Source organism: Hylaeus volcanicus, chromosome 8, assembly GCF_026283585.1.
Source record: "Hylaeus volcanicus isolate JK05 chromosome 8, UHH_iyHylVolc1.0_haploid, whole genome shotgun sequence".
NCBI classification, from domain to species: Eukaryota; Metazoa; Arthropoda; class Insecta; order Hymenoptera; family Colletidae; genus Hylaeus; species Hylaeus volcanicus.
Window position 1 is genome coordinate 3,599,466 of NC_071983.1, and position 23,479 is coordinate 3,622,944.

A 23,479-nucleotide genomic window follows, 5' to 3' on the forward strand; every position below is an offset into this window, starting at 1 on the left:
ACGAGGTGTACGCCTCCGTCGTTGCAATCGCTCCGAACAGATCCGAGGCGTGCTCTTGCATTTGTAAATAGAGAAACAGCGGCTAAGATGCAATTGGGCCGAGGAAACCGCCGCGAGGATGCATAATTGAATCGAGCCCAAGTTAAATATTACTTGCGAAACTCATAAATATGCAGAGATTATACGGAGAGTCCACGCGATCCCCTGTTTTCAAGCTTTTCATCCTCGAGTGGACTGGCAAAAATCGCCCGCTCCACGGCCACAATATCCGTTAGGCCAACCCTCGCGCATCATTGTTCACAGTTCATGGCCGACCATAAAACGGAGGATTGAATTAGATCCTATGCATTTGAGAACGAACGACTGGCCGAGATTTCAGACCATCCACAGACGAGGTAACCCGATGCTTATTTCTAAACCGTGGATTAACTAACTTCAGGTGTGATATCTACGGAAAAAAAAATAGTCGGATAACTATGAGGAGTCCGGAGGCGTCAGTATTAATTTTATTATATAAAGACGTTAGGTGAAATAATTAAAGCGACGTGCAACGATGCCTAAGAGGATGTTGAAACGCTGCTTTTCGTAACCGTAGAGATTGAATCGTTTCCTGCACGCGTAGGAATGAATGAAGAAGAGTCATTGGTTTGAGAGGCAACCGAGCTGTAACGACTCGAAGACATGCGACAGAGAATCGACATGTTCAAAGTAGGCTCAAATTACAGTTCCTTAATTATTGAAGATTGTACGATACAGAGGAATGAATTTTGAAAGTGAAAGCATCTATTCTAAATCTGCTACTTTCAGATACGGCTACTGAAGTATTGCTACCTGGCCTTGGTTGACCTTGAACGACCTTGAACGACCGTCGAGCTCGTTCTTCGAATAGAATATTACCTAATATACGATATATCCGATACGACAGAAAAAATGGAAGATTGAAGCAAAGAACAGAAGCTGAGGAATACAAACATGTCGAATGAAAGCTTGCATACTATACCAAAACAATTAAAATAGCGCGAAAGGACGACTGTTTTGCAAGCCCGTAGCGAAGATTACGGTACCTCGAGAAACGCTAAAAGTGACTCTACCGAAAAATTAAAGAAATGCTTGTAACAGACTGTATTTCGGTTTCAAATGTTATAGAATTACATTGGCACGCAGTTTCTTGGATGCGAGCACGTTGGGAAGACGAATAATTAAACGCTGCCAAGGATAGCCCTCCACGTTAGGCTTATTAATTATTTCCAGCAGAGACAGTCGGCGGATGCGACCGCTGGGACGCGTCTGAACCGTGCTTCGCGTGCGATACACATATCGTTACGCAACAAATATGTACGACTGTCAACGCGAAGTTCAAACGGGGTCACAGGTAATGGACGAAAAATTCCAGACATTTTTCCTTTTGCGCTCTAACCTCGTTTCATTCCGATCTCATACTCCTCCTCGAAGCATAAGATGTACACCTTCGAGCTTCACATTTAATACTATTTAATTTCAGAACTGGATTTAATTTGTTATTAGTCTCAAGGTTAATCAGATACGTCCTAAATCTATTCAACATTTCTTCTCTCTACCAGCAATTTAGCAATTGAGATTCAAACATTTTTATTACCATCTCAGTAATCAGGGTCTTTCCCATGATTTCTCCGCAAACTCCATAAACATGCTGATTCTTTATTTATGCGTCCTACCAGGATTTCATTCGAATGGAAGATGGAAACCGTGGCGCCATTGATCCTCGTATCTGGAGCACGCGTAGTGCACCCGATTGTGCAAGGTGTCGGCCCACAATCGTCTCGTCTGCCCACGCGACCGCGCTAATTTCAAACGTTTCGATTCGTAACCGGGAAAATGACAGACCAGCGCACCGTGACCTCGACAATGCCTTTCGCTATCGATCCCGCATCGTGCACCGCTTCGATCCGTGACACGAGAACCACCCAACGTTGGAAAGTAATAGCGAATATTGCGTTTTAAGTACCGACTCGGCACGACGCTCGAACAAGTAGAAAATTAGAGTATCAACGAGTGTCGACTTACGTCACGGGGAATTTTGCGGTAACGAACTCTAAACGCGTAATAGCTGCTCTGTTCAAACAAACGCAATAGACCAAAGGTTGCGTTAGATTTCTACTCTAAAATAAACGATCGCTTTCGAAAGTTCCTCGGTTTACTTATTAATTTGTTTAACGATTTTACTCGTCATACCGTTACTCAACAGTGAGCTTTTTAGATGATTCGCGCGTCCCTCCGGGTCGATTCTGATAACAGAGGATTTAATGATTTATTTGTAATTACTGTTATTATATCGTGATATTCGATTAAATAGCTTCGAGTCTAATGGAAGAGCGGGTGACTTCAATGCATGGCTATGCTACCGTCATCGAGCTGGGAAGTGTTAAGTGTACTCTATATTTAACTATGAATCTCCATTACGGCACGAACTAGCCGTCTACTTCCATACGCATTAATTCGCGTACTTTAGAGAACAATGAGATATTTTAGACGCTTTTCGCCATTAAGTATTTATCGATATTTGAATATCAATTGCTTTTCTTTGGCCGAATCGAGTCATCCTAGGTCTCTATTAGGTCCCTACGTGCAGTCAGTCCCACGAAAGAAATTTATCTAAATTAAACGACAGGTTTAATGTTTCCAAATAAATTTTTCACCGTAAGTACACGAACGCGTAAACTCAATTTACGTACATATTTTATCACTTTAATAGATATGGAAGGTATGAATACTTACGGGACCGACTGTAGATAAGAAATTTACTCATCTCTGGCGAGTGCTATTCGTGTCGAGGAATTCCAGGAAACGTATTCCAGTAACCGATTTTTTTAGCGAGCCGCGCTGGCGTACGGGCCAGAAGCAAACGATCGCATAATGTATTCGGAATACATTTGCAAGATAATGGACTCTCTCGGTGGCGTTTCGAAGGCGTCGTCCGTAAAAATAGTTTCCCGCGTCGCATCCAGATGCAACCGCGCCATGAATTCCGTGAAAGCTCCAACGAATAGGCCTCTTCCATGAATTTCGATGACATTCAGCACCGTTTCCAAGAGTTCGCACTCGTATGCTAGTTCTTAACGCTTTAACTACCTATTCGACTCAGCGCTACACGGCTTAAAACCTGTCTCATCTTTTGCTAAACTCAAGTTGAATATCGCGCGTAGAAATTCATTCTGTGCCTTTCTAAAGCGGACTCGGAAACATTTACTTGAAAACATCGAACCTATCATTTAATTTAGACAAATTTCTTTAACATAGAAGGTACTAATGGGACTGACTGTAGTTATACAGACAAAAGAATTATAAATGTGCGAATATATACGCATTGAAATAATTTCTACAGGACAGTTATGAAAAATTTCTGTAAATATATCTCCCATATTCATCGATAATATCATGAAAACTTGAGAAACGCGTGGAAGCTCGGCACCTTATGTGTCTCTAGAAACATAAATATTTAATCCCAGCACGCAGCAGTTCCTTTTCGCGATTAATCGTCCCGACGAGTCAGTTTTTGCAATCAACGACGATAATTTACAGTAGGTATGACGACGCCAGGAACCGAACGTCTCTCCCCTTAATCATCTATATTTTTATATTCCTAACAGGACTTACGCAATGCCCGTCGATGGTTCGTTGGTAAAAATAGGTACTTGCGTTACATCCAGTGGCGGTGACGCCGTCCAAGTCCATAAAAGCGCACCAAAGGATCACTCCCGTCACTGTCGCGTATCCTTCTTTTTTTTTTTTTTTTTATATTACATAGAACTCACTCACTCGCGTACCGCGCTACACTCCCGACCCGTTTTTCATCGGAGCCGCTGTCGCACGCTTAATCGGTCCTAGGTTCCTTCTTTTGCACATCCCCGGCATCGAAGTCTCTCGCGAAAGCACGCACACCGAGCGGAGAACCGGATCCCAGCCAACGAACTCCTATACTTGTCACAGAAAGTGTCCCCCGCTCGAAATCACTGCACCACGGATCACGTAAGTACGTCCGCGGAGTATACTCGAACGGCCTCTCGACGATCGTTTTTCTCGATTTTCAGCGTCCTTGAGCGGTTAGGCTCATCTCGCGAAACGGTTCAGATTCCGCGAACCCGAAACACTTTCTTTTTCGTCGAAGGATCCGCGCTCTTCCTCGAGAAAGGAAATTTCTATCGGGACTCTTATCGGCGCGTCTGCATACGTTTGTTAGCGCAGGGACTAATTAGCACTCCGGAATCATTCGACTCTCTGTTGCGTGATATAAGAGAGGATTCGATAAAAAACAAGTTCCGATACTTTTGTATTTGTACGTGGAAGTATTTTATTCGAGATGGTGGTATTTATTTTACTGCCTATTGCTCTGAACACCAACTTTCAATCTATAAAGTTTACAAGGATTCTCATATGGTATCCTTTTGCAGGGACATCTAGCTGTGCAGACCACTTATCATTTTGCTTGAGCATTAATTAACGAACATAAATTACCTTCTAAGAAGTAATGTGTTCCGTCGAAGGATGACGGAATAAAATTATGCGATAGAGGGTTAAGAGCAGACGAGTCCCAAGGTGAGGAAGTGACTTTTAATCGATTAGATAATGACGGTGACGGAGTGATTGTTATTGGATTTCCGAGTCGAACCAGTCTTCCGTCGACTGATCCTTCGAGGGAACACTGTACGAATCGTGACGTAAGTTTCAATTAAGTCGTTGCCAACGCGTCAGGCCCGAACTTCGGTTTTGCCTGGGACGCGATTCCTTTTTCAGAGATCCGCCTCCGTGACTTTTGCTGCGCGTGTTCGCTTTCTAAAGTCGTTAACACCGGTACCAACGAAACCGGAAGCGCTGCCAAAAGAGTCACGGAGATGCACCCGAATCGAACGATGGTTAGGCCGACCACCTAAAAAGGGTCCATTCGAGCACTGTGCTCGGTGACCACTTGCTTCGCACCGTTTGCAAAAAAAGCTTGGTGTGTTTTTAAATAAAAACGCGATGAAAAAGGCGGTAAAATTACAAGTGAAATTAAAACGAGGTTTTAACGCGCAAAAACTCAACCGATGCGCGTTACGCCCAGGTAGTCGCATAATTTTCTGATCGCGCGCCTCGCGCACATCCTTGACACCATCTGCCCAAAGGATGTATTAAAGGTCGAAACTATCGCTCTGACATAACGACGTTCGATTTCGCGATCGGAGCGTTCGCCCACGGTTGATTCCAGCTGCGTTTCAATTTTCCTCCGCTGCATCGTCAGGTCTCAAATTCGCGCGCCATATTGGAAGGTCAAGTTCGCGACAGAACTATGCTATTCGAAAATCGATCCGTCATACTTTCGCCGATAAATGCATCGAACATTCTCGCTGAGAGACAGTGGCGCGTTATTCTCTCGTGGTGTTTAAAACAGAATGAAATTCGATCGCTTTAGTTTTAATAGGAATATAAAGAATTCGAACCGTAGAAGGTCCTCTTAGATTGTGCGCAGCTTCTGAGAACAGTTTCTTTTAGGCAATTATTGTAAATAGAATATAAGGAGATGGGATATCAAATTATTATTTTGGTTTCAAATACGAAGCACGTTCGTTAAAGATTATTTTTCTACGGGATAACGCGCCACTGCTCGAAAACGGAAGCACGCAGCTTCGACGAAGGTGTTACACTTTTTACGGAAGATCGAGAACCCGTGGAATCTTCGTATCCTTTACGAGGATCTATTATTAATTCAAGGTCGGATACGAGCATACCAAGCCGAGGATGGAGAGGAAGAAGAGCGTGAGAAATTTTCATCGAGCCGTATCGACCGAACGGAAATAAAAATCCTCGAGAGGAAGAGACGACCATTTTGGAGAACCAAGAATCCCTTCGACCGTGACCAACCTGTTTATCCTGCTTCCAGACTTTAGACAAAGCTAATCAAACAACTATGGTACACTCCTCGTGACACTTTAGGTAAGAATAAACCCTTTCAGTACGAAAAAAAGGATCAGCATTATTTACACACCGATGCAACCACAACTCCATAGGATGACGATTCTGTAGCACGACAGGACTCTTGGACCGTGACCACCGTAATTATCCTTCTTTTCGGAGTATCCTGGCAAAAACTTCAGTCCGCGAGCGACCCGAGCTAGACACGAGAATAATCTCCTTAACGACCTTGACTTCAGGAGAAGCTAAACCCGTTCAACTTTCGATACGTCCTGAGCTCCCGATATAGAATCCCGCGGACTCGTTACCATTTTATCACCAGAAACGCACGCTTCGCGATACAGCGGGATCAACGATCGAGACGTCGAGTCGCGTGAACCACAGTCGACGAACACGGGGAACCGTCTCCGGATAACTTTAACATCCGGCTACGAGCAGACCTGGTACCGAGGAGAAAACGCGAAAACGGCGCGAGATACCAGGTGGTCCCGCGTGGAAAACGGCAAACGACCTAATTAATCGACGTGTACCGTTAAAGTCGAAAGTACCGACGGGTGGTTGGACGTTCGTGAAACTTCGTATCCTCGAAGCAGACGGTTCCTCGAGCACACTTACCCGTCCCCATGGCTGACAGCAGCCTCCTTCAGCCACGATGCCTCCTTGTATGCGTAGTCCAATGTTGGCTGGTTTCGCTGGTCGGTCAACAACGTGAAAGAAAAAATAAATAAACAAACTGAACCACCTCTCGGCGAAGACGTCGTGGAAAAGGACGTACTCCTCGTCCAGCCGGGAGACCGCGGACGAACTGGCGGCTGGCGAAGACTTTTGGTGAGACTTCGACGTGAGACAACGGCGACGTCATCGCCGGCCTGGTGTCTCATTGGTCGACGATCCTTCTCTTCGCTCTCTCGTCGACTTGCCTCTCTCTTTTCCCTGGCTCTCCCTCCCTCTCCTTTTCCTTCGACGAACTCCTGCTCTCGCGGCTTTCCTTCCCCCATCGCCCCGCGGATCGCGGTGCACCTTCCCTCTCTCTTTCGCACCTGGAACGACCGAATCGCTCCTACCTGCTCGGGCTCACTCCCACGGCAGACCTGGAACCGCGCGGAGCCGCTCGAACGGCGCGCGAACTCCGGAGAGCTCAACGCCTGGAACCAATCTCCATCGCTGACTCGCGGACCCGTGTGTGAAAGCCTCTGCAACAGTGGTTCTTAACCATTTTAAGCTCGCGACACAGTTTAACGCGGTTTAAGTTCGAAGTAGGAAGATTTATTCTTCGATTCTGGTAGATTTATTTTTTGCGAACGGCCATCCTGAAAAACATCGACAAAAGGTCGTTCGAGAGAACGTCGTGGAGCTCAGCGCGTGGAACCAATCTCCCTAGCTGCTCGTGGTCATGTGTGAATGCCTCTATAAAGCGTACCGGCTCCGCATAGCTAGCTGTGGGTTAAGTATCTTCGAGGACAGATGATCCTGTTACTAGAGGTCAATCGAAACCCGCCGTGCTCTAAGGTCTTTCCGGAATTTCACGGCGGCTTCGACGTTACGTTCGCCAAAGTTCATCGCGGATAAGCGAGTTCAAGCTTTTCTTCTATCGGATGCAAGGAAATATAAAATATTTAAGTATGATATTTCTACGCATAGAATCATTTAGCTCCAATAGGTTTGATAAATATTCCCCGTAATCGTCCAGCTCTGCAAATGTCGTCGAGCGCGACGATATAATTGAAACGTAGTATAAAACGTTTCTATACGTTAATTTGAACGATAATTTCACATTGGTTCCCAAGTGGTTCGCTAAATATTCCCAATAATCGTCCATCTCTAGAAATGTCGTGTAACGAAAACGGTGCTCGAGTGAGTCGATTTGACGTGGACATAGCCATCGAAGGAGCGAAATCATACACGACAGCGATCGTCAGAGCATGAAGTGGATGTTCAACCGTCTCGAAATACCAGTTCACACCTAACTAAATCCCATCGGCGCGTCTTCTGTAACGAGTCTAGCTTCGCTCGTCGAATATATTCATGAATAATTCATGGATGGGAATGCGTGTAAGCGATATATGCCGATACATTTTTCCGTGGTACGCGAATCTTATGCAGATCCGCGCGCGCGTCGTGCACCGAGGGACAAGTTTGAAATTCCTTCGCCTCTGGGATCCATCGTCGCGCACCGCGGCCAGTCCCGCCAGGGGTTTTTCTTCCGGTCTTCGTGATCACAAATCAATGTAGACGTCGAACGAACCGCGTTCTCGGTGACGCGGCGCGTTTCTACGCTGGCAGCGTAACGCTGGTCTCTATGAATCGACGCTGCCGCGGCAGGCTGTAGATTAAGCGTAATGGTGCAAAGTATATATATGTACGTGTAGCTGCACGTCCGTGGATTCTTCTCTTAGCGGCCTCCGCCTGTGAAACGCCTCGAGGCGCCGGGGTTCAGCGACACCGGTGTACTCTAGCCAGGTATATAGGTGTCATTAGAGTCGCGGCGAAACGCGTGTATTCCTCGCCGTGCCTCTTCCGTTCCATGGACAGTCGGATGGTAACTTGGCGTAATCTACTAGACGTTAATTACTGCTTTCGGTTCTACTGGGTTGGCACCCTGGCGTTTATTGAAAACTTCAACGGTATAATAAGTTCGAGAATAAACGTCCTTGTCATAATATCGAAGCTGAAGTATACGACCTCGACAAATCCTGCCTTTGGCCTTTGGTGGAAAGAGGAGCGCGTTCAGAACTAGACTCCGGATGTTACGCAGTATGGAGTATGGAGCGCAGTTCTACGCAAAGCGCTAAATCGCGTCAAGGGAACCGAATGCTTCTTTCGTCTAACTAAACTGATTTAATCCACCCGCTGGCTGCCATACTCGATTCATCTAACTCCGGTGCAGCTCGTTTAACGGAGCACTAATTTTTCAACTAGGATACCTAACCGCTGTACGGTGCTTTTATCGTCTAGTTGCCACGGGACACCCAACGTACAGGTGTCCTCGCGCATCGTTCAAGTAACGTCCATAGAATCCTCCGTGGACAAGGATGAAAGTGCTAAACGTCGCTTCAGAGCTAACTATTCTATCGACGAGACCAAACATTTGCGTAGGTTTCACCTCTGGCGAAATACCAGACGCGATTCATTCCGAAATCCTCGGGGCTATCGAGTCTCCGGTTTCGTCCTTCCTGTTCCACCTGAGCGTCTCCGGGCGCTGCGTTAACGTCGCTCGAGCTGCTCGACGCATAACGATTCCCGCCGAGATCCCCGAGATCCCTTGAATTTCTCCTTCCGTGGATCGGCGCAACGATCCATGGAGCCCAACGATGCAATCTTCCGAAGCATCGGGCAACGATCCATGAGACCTGGTCGGAGGCTCTGGTTTCCGCGAGCCTACGATCACGCTGCGATACCAAACGATTTCGTCCGATTAAAAGGGTACGCTTCGCATTCGCGGGATCGCATTGTTCGTCCTCGATGGAACGACGATTGCGCAACGTCGACGTTGCGTTATACGGAGATTTCGCGGTTCCCCCGCTGGACGCGAGCTCTTCTGCGAAGCTGTAGGTGGTTGGCCGTCCAATTCGAGCCTCGGGGAAATGTCAAAAGGTGTACGAGTGTAAACAAGCGTCCGATGATTCTTTTTCTATGTTTAATCATCGGCAGCCACAGACTCGCTCTGTCTCCCAAGGTGAGGGTTGGTCCACCGACGTTGAGCTACTGTTTTTCAAGATCTACCTTGCGAAACAATATATGCAATAAATAAAAAACGGGTAGACCTTGTGTACCATTTTTCGGGTACCGCAGAGTCGACTGTTGCGAGTTTTACCATCGACAGCAGCTGGACGAACTGTCGCGAGCGAGGAAACGCCTGAACCGCCTCGCATTGGTTATTTGCAGTGGTGATCGAACGAATGTGTCGGTGAAGTCACCGACACTCGGTGGATCCAGGTGTGCGCGCACTCGCGTGCAGATTGGGCGCTTACGTCATACTCGGTATTCCTGTTCCAGGCCATCTCCGGCGAGTATCCTTAAAACGGTCGTCCTCGGAACCTGTGCTAATAACGTCCTAATCTCCTCCGCCACGAGACATGGTCTCGTCACGCTTCGCTGGATACGTGGACTTCGATGATATCCCTATGGAAATTGACGGTCGCGTCGAAGACCGGGAAAACGAGCGGTGAAATTTAATTAGGGAAGGACAAGCGCGATGGCGTTATTATCCTGTAAACGGTAATAGGCGAAATTCTTATTTAGAATTAAATTAGATTCGATCGGTTACTGGGTATAAGAGAATTGAGAAGGAAATGGTTGAACGTTATACCAGAAATTCTTTCGAATAAGGAAAATTAATTAGCTCATTAGTAATTCCTATCGGAAAGAATAACCGCGTATTGGTACCTGACATGGCTGCTTCGGAATATGTGTCTGGCGCCTTCTCCGTGGAATTTTTCGCAGTTCCTGTTCCTTTTTTTCTCTTCTTTTTTCTTTTTTTGTCGAAAAGGAAGATATCGACGCTGCATTTGGCGCGAAATGCGATGGCGTTTGCGTGGGAGGCGCGCGACAACGTTCGGACTGCCCACATGGTACGTCGTAACGCATCGGATTGAAAGTATCCAACGTCATATAAACGTTCCCGAACGGCATTGATTTCGGAGAAAGCGTCATTTCAACGGATGAAGAAAGATTGTTTTTTTTTTTTTTAAGTTAACGCTAGGGATCAAAGAAAAGGAGTGGCTTGGCGAGTAATTTTCCTGTTGACATAGGTCTGGTGTCATTTGAGCAGAGAACTCGAGGTCAACCTGTCAGAATTGCGTGGATAAGAAGCCAAGCAACAATATTGGCATGTGTTTTGAAACGAATAATAACGACAATAATATTGTCCACTGAGTCAGAGCGATTGGAAATTACGCAAACTTCTGACACGGTTACTTTTAAACTAATAATCGGTAAATAGGACTAGTCGATATACATATCTTCAATGGAATCTCAACTCACACGATTCTATTCCATCGCCAGGAAGAACGTGTTTGATATTCATGGGATTCGCGACGATGAAAATGTTGCGGGTTCCGTTTTTGCGATCGAGCACAGAGGATCGTTATTTCATGGAAAAAAAGTGTAATAAACGGTGAAGGATGCCTCGGTACCAGCGAAGGGGTAATTACGTAATCAAGGTTATTACGGCATTAGATAATCGATGCTCCATCGCGATAAAGATGCGCGACCGTTCGTTTGAAGCAAGAAGTGCCATGTACGCCCTACGATCACGCTGAAAACAACGTCACGGTGATTAATGGTATGCAAAATATATGCTAGGTCCGACGTGGTTTTTCACGTGTTTAATTGCTTCGCAGGTCGTTGCCTCGGACAATGATTAAGCGAATTTTCTGCCGTAGACGTTCTTCGCGTCTCGAGTGTTAAAAACATGTTTTTAAATTAATTGAAATTCGATAAACACTCGACGCGAATTCTATTCGAGTAAAAAGTTTGGAAAGAAACGCCGGGAGAAGAGTTCCGAGAGAAGACCGCTTAATTCGGGTGATTTCAATGCCAGCCAGGGTGTCGCGCTTGCCCAGGCGTCGATGTCTCCGCGACGAGCTCTGGCTTTTCGTCCGCGCTCTGCCTTGGTCGACGTGAAAAAGAAACTTTGATCGCGTTTATTAAGTTAGCAACGGATGAAAAAGTCCATCTAATGAAGTTTAAGATCGCGTGACGCAGCGTTCCTCGTTCGATTAAACGTTCCTCGTTGTTGTTCCCTGGTAATTGCAGATTCGAATCGTCTTAAATGACTGGGTTACGTCTTGATGCATCCACGTCGACGTGCAGTTAGCTTTCAAGAAACTCGATCAAGGCTTCGTGACCGGACCCTCCATGCCGGTCGTTATATTGAAACTAGTTATGGGATCAAATTTAACGTGTAAGTAACTTAAAGTGTAACTCTTGATCGCCGAGTCAACTCGACATCACTAACTTCAGTATATCTACTCGCTATTTTGGCAATATAGCTCGCTGTCTGGAAATGTTTATATCGATACATTGAAATTGATGGTAGTGAAACATAAAAGTGACGTCGTCAACATCCGTATACTCTTCTTCAACCGTGAGATAATATTTAGTTAAACTCCTACTGGATTGAATTTAATAGCAGCGTATTTCCTGTTACCGAAACCTGTCGGTTAATTTCTGGTATTTTCTTTTTCATTTTATTCCGCTACGCGCCACGTATGGATAATAAAGACGTATTATTATAGCTAGTACTGAGTATTATTATCGTTCGAAGTATCCACGCGAAAACGCGTCGCGCGCCTATGGTTTTTCATTAGACTTCGCGAGGCTCGTTCAATGAAACGAATCGAACGAGCAATAGCGCGATACGACTATTCCGTAAATCAGCCGAAATGCTTTTCTTCGCGCAGTTATGTTCGTCAGAGACCCGGGAAATCCACTCGAACGTGCAATTACCGCCGATAGCGTACGGTGTGTCTACCTTAGCAATTTAGCTGAATAAAGAATAATATAATTTTCAAAAAACTAAATCCTTTTAACAGTGCGATGTTATATGCGATATCACGTTTAATGACTAAATTATTAACTACATTTTCGTTTAATTAAATGTCTCCTGCATGTTTCCGTACCAATTCCGTATCCATTTCAAGACTTGGAATCTTCAAAATCAGATATTTAAATTATATCATTTCGTTATATTAAATTATACTAAGTTGCTCACTTTTTTTTTCTATTTTTAGACAGAAGCTGTACGCGTTGTGGGACGACGACGGCGTGCACGACCTCCAACCGATCTAGGAATTCCTGTTGCACGCGGACCGACGGAAAATGTGCATTATCGCGTGTCACGCGGGCTCGCGAAGCGTGCGGTCGCATTGTGATGTAATGCGATGAATCAACGGATCGGCGATCGTTCGCATCGCTAGGGGATACACGTGCCCCGGCACGTTTGCAAATTGGTCAATTACCGCGACACTCGACGACATTAGCCGGCGTTTCGATCGAACGTTTCGCCCGCGGTTCGGCCAACGCGTCTCTACGCATCGATCTTCGCAACCCGTCCAAGGTGCTCTCGACCTTCCGCGAAACCGAAATACTCGAATCGTGAATCCAGTTTTTACCTTTGTCTCAGTTTTACCGACGAGAAACTTAATTTTTAAAAAAACGAACTCACGCCGCTGTTGCGATGCAGTGTCACGCGTTTCCTGCGAAGGAAGACGTCAGGTATAGCGAGGATGATAAAAATCGAAAGAAAAAGGTGGTCGAGATCTCGAAGATCGAGGTACTTAAGGGACACATATTTATTTCAGAAGGGCCAGCCCCCACGAACGGTGTCGCCGTTCGTTTTCGTCATCCCAGGGTGCCGTGAACCGTCCCCGTGAAAAAAATAATGTACAAGATGTCCACGACTACTTACAAGGTGGTTGCGTGCCCGACGGGTTGAGCTTTTGTAACTCGATCGAGCAACCGATCGCCATGGGCCGGCATCGAAGCCATCCGCAGTTGGCCAGGCGGATGACGCATCGTCGAAAAGAATACGAAATGAACGCGTGCCCCCACGAACCCGTTACCTATACTAGTCCGGGACGGGCTCGGCTTGGTAGGTACAAGGTGTGCTTCGAAGGTATGCCTGGGTTCGTGCTGCCAACTGGAAACCCGCGCGATGTCTGGGTATCTTTTCCATGGAACTGGAAGGCTCCATTTCTCGTGTATCTTAGCATTGGATTTACCATATTAAAATTCTTTTACAGATGAGAATATTAAAGAAACATGAAATTTTATTACAGGGTCGACCAATCAGCAAGACCTGATAAACTTTTGTCTAAAACATTTTTTAAGTGCACTGCCGGAAGTACCTAACGAACGTTGACATAACTTAATCGATAGACCCCATGTATCCTGTGAGGTACGTATCCCCGAGACAATGGCGATTTTCAGAAACAGGCGTGAAGTGATCGCCGACCTTGCCGTCGGAATTGAACCTGTTCTTTTTACGCAACGCGATACGATTCGTCGGTTACTCGATCGGATAACGATTTTTCGAACTGTGCTAAATTAGTTGACTCAACGCTGATTCACTTCTGCGCTCAAGGGTTGCGCAACAACGCCGCGATTCTCTGCTGGCCGTTTACTCTCAACTTTTCGCAATTATATTTGAATGTATCCTGCCGGTTCGCACCGATGGCTACTTATTCTAGATAAGGAGTAGGTAATTTAGAAAGAAATATTTTTTTAGGGAGATCGTGAGAACGATAGTAACTTTCCATGATTTTCTACTTTCACGGATGGACTATAAAAACTTGTCGCGAGTGATTTATCAGTTCGATCGCCAATAGAGCCACGGAATACGTCGACTTGTTCGTGTCTCGAATCGAAATTGAAGTCGGACCCGGGACCAGCAGTGAAAATTGCAGCAACGACCGTGGAGGAATCCGACGAGTAACGGGGCGATCCTTTACTTTCGCTGTATGAGCGATTCGCGACGTACTTTTGCTTTTACTGTAGCCATGGAGGGATCGTTGGCAAGAAAAAACTTCGAGTGGACGGCAAGTATCGCCCACCTACACTTCCGTGTCTCGTTTCAACAAGCCATTAACACGTAAGTGTCCTCATTCGCCAGGATTCCTTGTAAAATGTGCAGACAGGAATCGCGTGATATTAAATGGTATAACTTTGGAACCGTGCAAGAATTGTTCCAAGAAAAGTTCCAAAAAGGACCAAGTAACCTCCAACGGAGAGGCCTGAAATTTCGGATGGTATTCTGCGCTCCACGAATGCTTTATACCTAAGCATCGAATATTACACCGTAGAATTCAAAAGAGTAAAGGTGGACAAGAAAGTGCTAAGGTGCGCTAAGTCAAAAGTTAATAGTTGCTATTAAAGATAATGCCAGACTCGCGATTCCGTGGGTTGGCATCCGATTCCGATGTTTGATGTTCAAGGTGATGCGGGAACGGTACGCGAATCGACCGGATGCATCGACGGTAATTTATTCGCCTTCAAATGGGTTTGTCCTTCGATGATAATTCGTCTAGCGAAAGCCACGGGGCTAATCAGAGACGCGTTAGCGATCAGGCAACCGAGACGGGCCCCATAATAAAGAGCAAATCCGTGTTCGAATCGCTTCGAGATCAATGCACGACCTTCGGGGTGGTTGTACTACGTCCATCGAACGTGCAGATTCATTTCTTTTTTTTCTTTTTACACGCAAGACCATCAGGCACGAAAGACCACCGCGAGGAACGACTTTTCGTGGGAGCATGAATCGCGTAGGCTAGCGTGTGTGGGCAGTCTGGCCTTCAAAGTCCTTCGGTGGAAAAGTAGAGATCAGGATCGTCGTACGCGTAGGCTCCCGATAAGTGGGAGGACTGGATTAAAGGTATCTCTCCATTACTGCATAACTGTACCTAAGACCGTCGAGAAAGTCGTCGAGTTCCGCTATCAAATCTTCGGATGATTTATGCGATGAATCGTTGTATACTTCATCTTTGTGTCTATGGTTCGAGTTCGTTATGGTGGTTGGAGTTGATCTAAGCGGAGAATATATTTCTCATGGATAACTGTACGTCTTTTCGCGTCGAAACAACATTTTTTCGTGTTGACATCAAGACAAGAAACGAACAATGTCATACATAAGGAGATGTTGTAAGAACCTAGTTGAGAAATAACTTTTGGTAGAAAATTCAACATTGCTTTTGCCGAGATCGGTCGCCAGTGAATAATAAATTACAGAACGTATTACTTTATACGAAAACAACTCTTAAACTATTCAATTGTAGCTTCAAATGCTTCTAATGAAGCATTTATATAATTAAATAAAAAGACATTCGAATTTCCCGCGGGTAATTGTGTCGCCATCTAGCGGTGAAAAGGCCGAACTAATTTTCGGAGTATGGTCAGCGCCTCTATCGGGAAAACGCTCAAGTTTGTCCTCAATAGTTCCTTTCCTCACTTCTAGATGGCGCTGTTTACTGTGTGTTTTACCGACCTGTCGATACATTACCATCGTGTCGGTAAATAACACTGCTAATAGCGCCATCTAGCAGTAAAAATAAGAACTGTTGAGGACAAACTTGGGCGTTTTCCCGATAGAGGCGCTGACCAAACTCCGAAAAATAGTTCGGCATGTTCACCACTAGATGGCTATTCATTTGAGCGAAAATACCGGGAACGAACATGAAAAGTTGTGGTAGTGCAAAAGTTTAGAAAAGAAGGTTAGTAAGAATATAAATCGAAGCGATAATAACATCTGAAAAGCGATAATAACACTGCTAAAACACCGAGAACCAAGAAGAGAAGCTGACATAGTGCAAAAATTTAGAAAAGAAGGTTAGTAAGAATATAAATCGAGGCGATAATAACATCTGAAAATTTGGGTAATTATAGAGTATAGTAATTATATAATAATTATATATTATATGTTGTAGAAATCAACATTGTGAATAACTTTTTCCTATACATATAACCGTCGCTCGGCCTTGGTTTCCGAGATATTTGCAAAATATCATTGCTATACTCCGAGCCTAAACAATCGACGACTGAACGCTTACACACACGCTGTCACAGACGCGTAGTTATACGCAATATTCATTGGTGTAGCAGCAATGGTATTTTGCAAATATCTCGGAAACTAAGGCCGAGCGACGGTTATATGTATAGGAAAAAGTTGTTCAAAATGTTGATTTCTACAACATATTTAAAAATCATCGAAATCGGTGAGGATGTACCTGTTCTCTATAATTACCAAAATTTGTATATAGGATTTAAAGGAATTAAGTGATTCATTTAATTGTCAATTATATTTCTTTTTATTAGTCATTCTTATCCAGTGGGTTTAGCTTTCTTTTGCTTCCGTTCTTCTTTGCGTTTTTGTTTTTCGGCAGCGTCATGGAGTCGCCTCTTCTTGCGAAGCAGTCGCACTTCTTTCGCTCTGTCTTCCCGACCTTTCATCATACTCCTGTACAAGTTCCGGTGCTTTTTCTTGATCATCCGTTCTCGCAGCCGGTACTCTTGCCTCTCCTGTCGATTCTTTTCCCATGGATCTTCCTTCGTTACCGCTCCGCTTTTTACCTTCATTTCCTTTTTCTGCAATTAACGAATATACAGGTAATAAAACAATATTACGGCAAACTTCCTAACAATGTATATTTCTAACGATGATAGCCAACCTTTTGTAATCGTTCTTGTCGTTTTTCTTTATCCGCCTCTGACATCTCTAAGTCATTATCTTCGTTTCCTTCTTCCGCCACTTCCTCGTCTAACGCCTCTTTCGAATCTTCTTCGTTCGCTTCGTCTTCTTCTGCTACCTCGTCAGACTCGCTATCCTCTGGCGAATGATTATTGATTATAATTACCATTACTGGTATATTAGAATGATATTTTATATGATCAATGCAAAAAACATACCATCGTTTAGTTTGAATCCAGGATCTGTAGTACTACGTTCCTCTGGTGGAATGTAAGCTTCATCGTGACGACTGTCCGAGAACGGAGAAAGATGAGGCGGAAGTATACAGCCCATTAAATACTTTTCTACTGGTAAAAGTTCCCTAGCATTGACCGAATCGAAAACCCATTGTGGTTGAATGTAATACCTAGAGATGTATTGTTTGTCCATGCTAGGTCTGTCTACTATTTGATGAGTTATCGTCTCGTCGCTTTCGTCAAACGTTGCTCCGATAAAAAGCAATTTATCCCAAGACACCTCGGCCCCAAAACAACGCAAAACAAAAACCAATGGTTCCCTGGGCACTTCTCTATTTAAGAACACTTTTAAGCCTTTAAACAGCGTCTTCAACTTTTTAACTTTTTCTACCTCTATCCTAGCTTCTTCCAATTTTGTGACATCACCCTCGTTTGTAAATTGGTCCATCTCTAAGTCTTCATCTTCTGCATTCTGCACAGAAGGATCTAGACTATTTAATTGTATATTTAATGCACTTATCCTCTCTGAGACGTATGTGTCCTCATCCGCGAGTGATTTTTCATTATGTTCACTAGTAGCAAGTTTTGGTGGATAATACAAATTAAGTGTATGATAAAGCCTATAATTAACAAAGCCTAACAGTGTAATGTAGAATTCTACGAATATAGACATAATTTTGAAGTCCACATCATTCTTTGCTTGTGGCTCAAAACAGAAGTGATGTGGGACAATCCAAGTGATCGATTGTCCTTTGATTTCAGCCTGATAATAATATCCCTTAATTGATACAAATACTTTACGCAGTGCCTTAGCAGCAATAACAGCGTGTAAAAACTCAATTGACAATCTTCTACATAATAACGACTGATCTCTAGGTACATGACGAAGAGATGGAAATGTGCTGAATAAAAAACACAGTGTTAAACAGTCATCCAAATCTCTGAGAGCATCTATAAACGTTGGATAACGTTCTTTGACAATATGATCCAATTTTAAAGTGGGATGATTGTTTAAATATCTCTTCATATTTGAGAAGTCTCTCAATGCTTTTGCCTTTGCAACTTTTTTATTAAATATCTAAAAGAATGCCATTCCATTAGAAGCTTATAATCCTTTACGTAAACACCGACATGTCAATTTGAATACAATGTACCTTGTAGTCTCGTAATTTCCAAATGATAGGTTCGTGTAACAAAAATTGAATGTCCTTTTTGTGATACAATGTTTTGATACCAGGCTCGCCTTTCTGAGCTCTTTTACGATTACGTGGTTCTCTTGGGTATATGCCCTTTAATATACATAATCTACGGAAATCATTCAAGGAAAGTTGCAATTTTTTCAGAGCAGCCTTCCTTGACATAAATTGCGCTCCCTCTCCAGCCTGATACTGCAAATTTAAACATTCATTTAATAATAATTTTTCAAATTGATTTTTGTCACAACATAACCTCCGTTAGTTTAATACGATCAAGTGTAATAGAAATGTAGAAACTTTTGACACATACCTTTTTCTTTCCTATTACAACCATTTTTGGATGTGATTTCAATACAACTAAAAATGTGAAAACTACATTGACAAATTACAAGTTGTAGAAGAATTCCACGTGCTCGCGTAAAAAAACAATAGACAGCAAGAGACACAAGAGATCTCGCGCATAGTAGCGCCGCGTGGGAAAGTTCACCTAACTAAGATGTGGAGCGCATGCGCGTGTATAGTAGCGGAGTTTTTTAAATTGCTTGAAATTATTTAAAAGAAAGTAAAGCAGAGAAAGCGAGGACGTAGCTCAGAGGATTTTCGTCGTTTCAAAAAATATAATTTTTCAAATGAAAAATAAATTATTTGCAGAAAAATAATAAACGATTGAACAAAGGGAACGGTAGTAATAGCGTCGTTCGTGTGATCGTCTCTAAAAATATTTCTTATTTATTTATCCTGATACAGGGAGTGCAAAAGAACGCAGAATCGTTCGGTCTTGTAATTAGCAAGAAGTAAGGAGGAATCATGTGTAGGGTTGCAAAATGATATTACACGCGATAAATGTCTGTCTTTCTTTATTAACAAGCTGAGTTTAGCATATCCGTTGAAAGTTTGACACTTCGATACGACATTCGATTGGTTTGTTTATTTAATCTTTTCATGTTAAACATAACGGACGATGATTAATTCATCTAGTTTGCTCACGGATACTTATACGAGGATATGATACATAAAGTCTAAGTTTCACGATTCTCATGTACAAACAGTTGGCTCGTTCGCTGTAGCGGTGGTACGGCGACGAGTTCCTATATATCACACGCAATCACACATGCACGCGTTTTTCGTACACGCACGCTTGAAAAAAAAAAAAAAAAAAAAAGAAACATTTTCCTAATTTTGTCGTCCGAATTTCTTCTAATTACGATCACGATTTCTGGCTATGACAAAAATTTCCTAGAAATCATACAGATCGCTGTTCTCGTGCTTAAATTGGTGCATAGATTCAATCTTCGTGGAATTTACACATCGTATCTGTACATGTTAAGCACGCAGTTACCTTGTATAATAAATTATCTCGTAAGAGGGCATACTCTGCATATCCTTTGTCTAGATTCTCAATTTGCCACGCGGCTTTTTGCCTCTTTGGTACGTGTTATTCGTTTAATTCGTAACTTAGCGTACGTACGTTGCGCACCTCAATAACAAGACGCGCAAGATGATTAAAAGTTCCGTATAAATTTAAATAGCATTGGAAGAACTTTCGGTATACATTAAGTACACGTATCATTAAGTGTAGCGTTAGCGCGGGAGGAACTTCGGAGATCGAAGATATACTCTAGCGAACTTTCATAGGAAGTTTAAATAATGCTGATTTGGCAGTTTATCGGTTAACATTAAATTAGGGTATCGATATAATGCAGTCGAGTTCGGCAATCTCCTACAGATTAGTCCCAAACACCTTTAATTGTTGCACGTATCGATTATTCTTGCGAGAGGTTTTCTATACGACACCCGATACCGCAGTAATATCCTGGCAACGTTACGGTACCGGGTGCCGTATAGTTTAGTTTCTAAAATGCGCGATCCAGTCTGTTTGATATTTCCGATAGAAATAGAAATTCTCTTATGAAAAAATGAATCCTCGATTGAAAACGATTCGATAATGCACGGACGAGTCTTTGTTTCTCTCTTGTTTTCGAGAAAATAGACCAAGTATGCCCTCGTTTCCGAATATACGCTCGAATCGCGAACGATGATAGATCGATACCTCGTTTGCCTATCGTAATCAAGGCGGTAGCCTTGAATTAATTAGTCTTAGAGAACCGTAAATTTTGGTTGGCAGAAATCAGCGTAAGCGTAGTTAATTGGCCTCGGTCTCTCGCCGCGACGAAAACGGAGCACGAGTCCGGTTAAACGGACAAATTTCGAAACTCGGTGGATCGGTCGTTGTAAAACCTCCTCGATCGATCGATCCGAGTTTTGCCTCGGGGAGGCGTTGTTTTACAGGCTATTTTACAAAACGGCTCGCGCATCGTTGCGCGATCGGAAATAACGCGCGACACTTAAAAATTATCTTTGGCGTTAGTCGACGATCGAGGTCGCTCTATTATCTCGATAAACAGTTCGCCCTCTAAATATGACGCGTACATGTATATTATATACACCTTACTGTTATACTCTGTCTCGATCACAAGTCCTCTTCTCTGATCGAGACTGCGTGCCTCGACGTGATCGTTCGATCGTCGAAACAAGATTATCAACGGAATTAGTCGAGTTGAACGTCGAAACGCGCAGTCGCGTCTCGTTAATGCCGATAATTAGGAATATCGTTACAATTGGCGACACTTCGTCCTAAGCTGAAATTGTCTCGATATCGAGCGACGTCTCAAGATTTCCCATGCGTATTCACTTGTTGAAATTTTTCGAAGGGTGGTCTTTTGTGCGGCCATTCTCGATGTTCGCTTCGCGATTTACTCTTCGCGGCCAGATCAATTATACAATGGGACTGGAACTATTTGTCAGACGTTTCATTTGCAGTCCAAGTTGCGCTGTTCAATTATCACGAATATCCGGGTGCTCGATCAGTGCGCGAAACAGTGTTCGTATACCCAAGTGCTCGACTGGTATTAAATTAGTTGAATAGTCGAGTATTCGAGTATTATTGTTCGTATCGGAAGAAAAGTTGGACAAGTAGCCCCAGCCCTGCTATAGAACCTTTAATAACAGCGTGACTAACGGTACGCGAGATTAATATTATACAGTAGACGATTATACTGGAGTGTAGTTCGTTATCCATCGCTAAATTGACTCGTTTTCCTTGCGTTCCAACTGTTCTCGCAGACTCATCCCGATGAGTCGTTCAAGCGGTGCAACGTCCTCTTTTCTGGTGACGGGATTCTAAGACACCTAAGCGTTCGTCGTACTTTCATTTCCGTCCTATTGCTTCGTGCGTTGGTCCTTGGAACACCGTTGGCGAGCAAACGTCGCCAGATAGAATCGAAACGCTCTTTCGCACTAACACGTTCACTGGACGATCTTACATTTCGTCGGTATTCAAAGACTCGCATTCGTCCATTGGCATCCTACAAAACGCTTAGGCAATCGACAACAGTTCATTATTCCGTCTACATCGTACTGCCAAGATTCCCATTGAAATTGCTAGATCTCGATCATACGTGTATAGTGAACTCTTGTCTCTCTTGTTCTTTCCTTTGTTGGTACCTGGAAACGAAGTTGTACGGAAAGGTTGTTAACACCGATTCGTATCGCGCTATCGCTAAGAAATATTTTCTTTGTAAAGGAAATGGTAATTTCGGAATCAGAGAAATTTTGTACCATTCGAGTTAAACTCTCGCAGCTATAGTGTTCTAATCGGTGTTTAAAACTTCTACGGTGGATTATATATATATATATATACACATATATAGGTGGTTGGTATTTTACGTATGGTGTGAAACTAAATTTCATTTCCGTGAGTTAATTGATACGAATATATTAATTGGTGTAACTTCTTGTAATCCTAGGATGACTTCTGTCGTGTTTTATTACCGGATATCTTTTGGTAATGAAGACATTTCGAGGGTTAATTTAATTAACTGCATAGACGAAGAGAAGGTGAACGTAATTGAAAGAAATCGTTTGTACGGTTGAGACGTCCTATATTGCTTTGATAACGCGTGTGATGCGATTATTAACCTTTCCTTGATTATCATTTGACCGATAGTCCTCCTAGGTTTAAAGATCAATAAGAAATGGATCTCAACGTGTTAGCTTACTACGGTCTACGGAGGTTCGTGTCGATACCTAGCGAGCATAGATTCGACGGCCTCGATCGGCAGTCTACCCAAGCTGCCGCCGTGGCGGGTCCCGGCTGACAGACCTTGCCAGTCGCGATCACGGTCACGGTCACGCTCACGGTCACGATCACGGTCACGGTCACATTCTACGTCGCTCAATTCGCGGCTGTCGCTAAACCCGCTTGGCGGCAACAACGTCATGTCCTCCACCGAACTACGCACAATAAGATCAGAGAAAACGTCTTAGGGGAATGAATGATTAACGCTAAGCACGTGAAAGATTTGATCGCCGTTATCGGAATCCAATCGAGCTTGGAAATTAATTTCAACTGATCTCTAATCAACTTCTCGTCGTTCGCTCCTATCGTTGTCACTGGCAATTGTTCGGTCAGTTCAAATTAATTTCCTGGAATCAAATAGATTTCTTTCTGCATCGATGTTCTGCTCGTTTCTCGGCTGGTTGACCAAACAATTTTTTTTTTTTTTTTTTTTTTGACAATTTTTACAGCAGTATCTGTCGTTAGTAGAAAAATGTAGCATCCCGGTTTGTTGCTGGATCAGCATCGCTGTCTAAGAATGCAAGGTCTGCTTCTTAACAGTGGTTCCCGGTTTCTCCAGAGTTCACATTTTTCCATAACTCATTCTGCATCGGCACGAGACCGATAAGACCGTGATACGGTATTAATATCGAGTAAAATCAGGACTGAGTGCTATGTGGAAACAAACAAACCTTGGCTACCTGCGAGTGGACCGGCTCGGCTGTCGGCTTCGTCGTCTCGCGAGCGAAGGTGAACCTTCGTTGTTGGATTCTGTACTCGACTCCACGCCTCGTGAAAACACATCTGCGAAACGAGTCGGTCG

General features: G+C 43.8%; 3 protein-coding genes and 1 long non-coding RNA gene across 6 annotated transcripts in view; 1 reads left to right on the plus strand and 3 right to left on the minus strand.

The window, feature by feature from the left end:
- LOC128881671 (uncharacterized) overlaps positions 1-7,501 on the minus strand; it is a 113,142-nt gene extending 105,641 nt beyond the window's left edge. The window contains exon 1 of the mRNA XM_054132961.1: positions 6,541-7,501. Within this exon, the coding sequence (XP_053988936.1) occupies positions 6,541-6,550 (10 nt within the window). The 5' untranslated portion in view covers positions 6,551-7,501. The remainder of the gene's footprint in view (positions 1-6,540) is intronic.
- Positions 3,440-6,547, plus strand: LOC128881672 (uncharacterized). The gene is made up of 4 exons (XR_008458141.1): positions 3,440-4,005; positions 4,428-4,694; positions 5,725-5,946; positions 6,021-6,547. It is a non-coding gene; the product is annotated as an uncharacterized LOC128881672 (long non-coding RNA).
- Positions 7,502-16,699: 9,198 nt separating the features above from the next.
- On the minus strand, positions 16,700-19,002 carry LOC128880645 (pescadillo homolog). Its single transcript, XM_054130935.1, has 5 exons — positions 18,850-19,002; positions 18,498-18,731; positions 17,326-18,421; positions 17,088-17,245; positions 16,700-17,004 (listed from the first exon to the last, which is right to left on the minus strand). The coding sequence occupies exons 1-5, from the start codon at positions 18,871-18,873 to the stop codon at positions 16,741-16,743; spliced, it is 1,776 nt and encodes a 591-aa protein (XP_053986910.1). The 5' UTR covers positions 18,874-19,002; the 3' UTR covers positions 16,700-16,740.
- Positions 19,003-19,129: 127 nt separating this feature from the next.
- LOC128880644 (cell adhesion molecule Dscam2) overlaps positions 19,130-23,479 on the minus strand; it is a 140,209-nt gene continuing 135,859 nt past the window's right edge. For all 3 annotated transcript variants that reach the window (XM_054130934.1, XM_054130933.1, XM_054130932.1), the window contains exons 32-34: positions 23,358-23,460; positions 22,626-22,832; positions 19,130-22,043 (exon numbers count right to left, since the gene is read on the minus strand). In XM_054130934.1, the coding sequence (XP_053986909.1) occupies positions 21,992-22,043; positions 22,626-22,832; positions 23,358-23,460 (362 nt within the window). In that variant the 3' untranslated portion in view covers positions 19,130-21,991. The remainder of the gene's footprint in view (positions 22,044-22,625; positions 22,833-23,357; positions 23,461-23,479) is intronic.

Excerpts from the sequence above, each read along its gene's own strand:
- LOC128880645 (XM_054130935.1), bottom strand. The coding sequence starts at position 18,873 with ATGGTTGTAATAGGAAAGAAAAAG. Across the intron at positions 18,732-18,849 it reads TTGTAATAGGAAAGAAAAAG|TATCAGGCTGGAGAGGGAGC; the intron begins GTATGTGTCAAA and ends TTAAATTTGCAG. Across the intron at positions 17,246-17,325 it reads TGGATTCAAACTAAACGATG|AGGATAGCGAGTCTGACGAG; the intron begins GTATGTTTTTTG and ends ATCATTCGCCAG.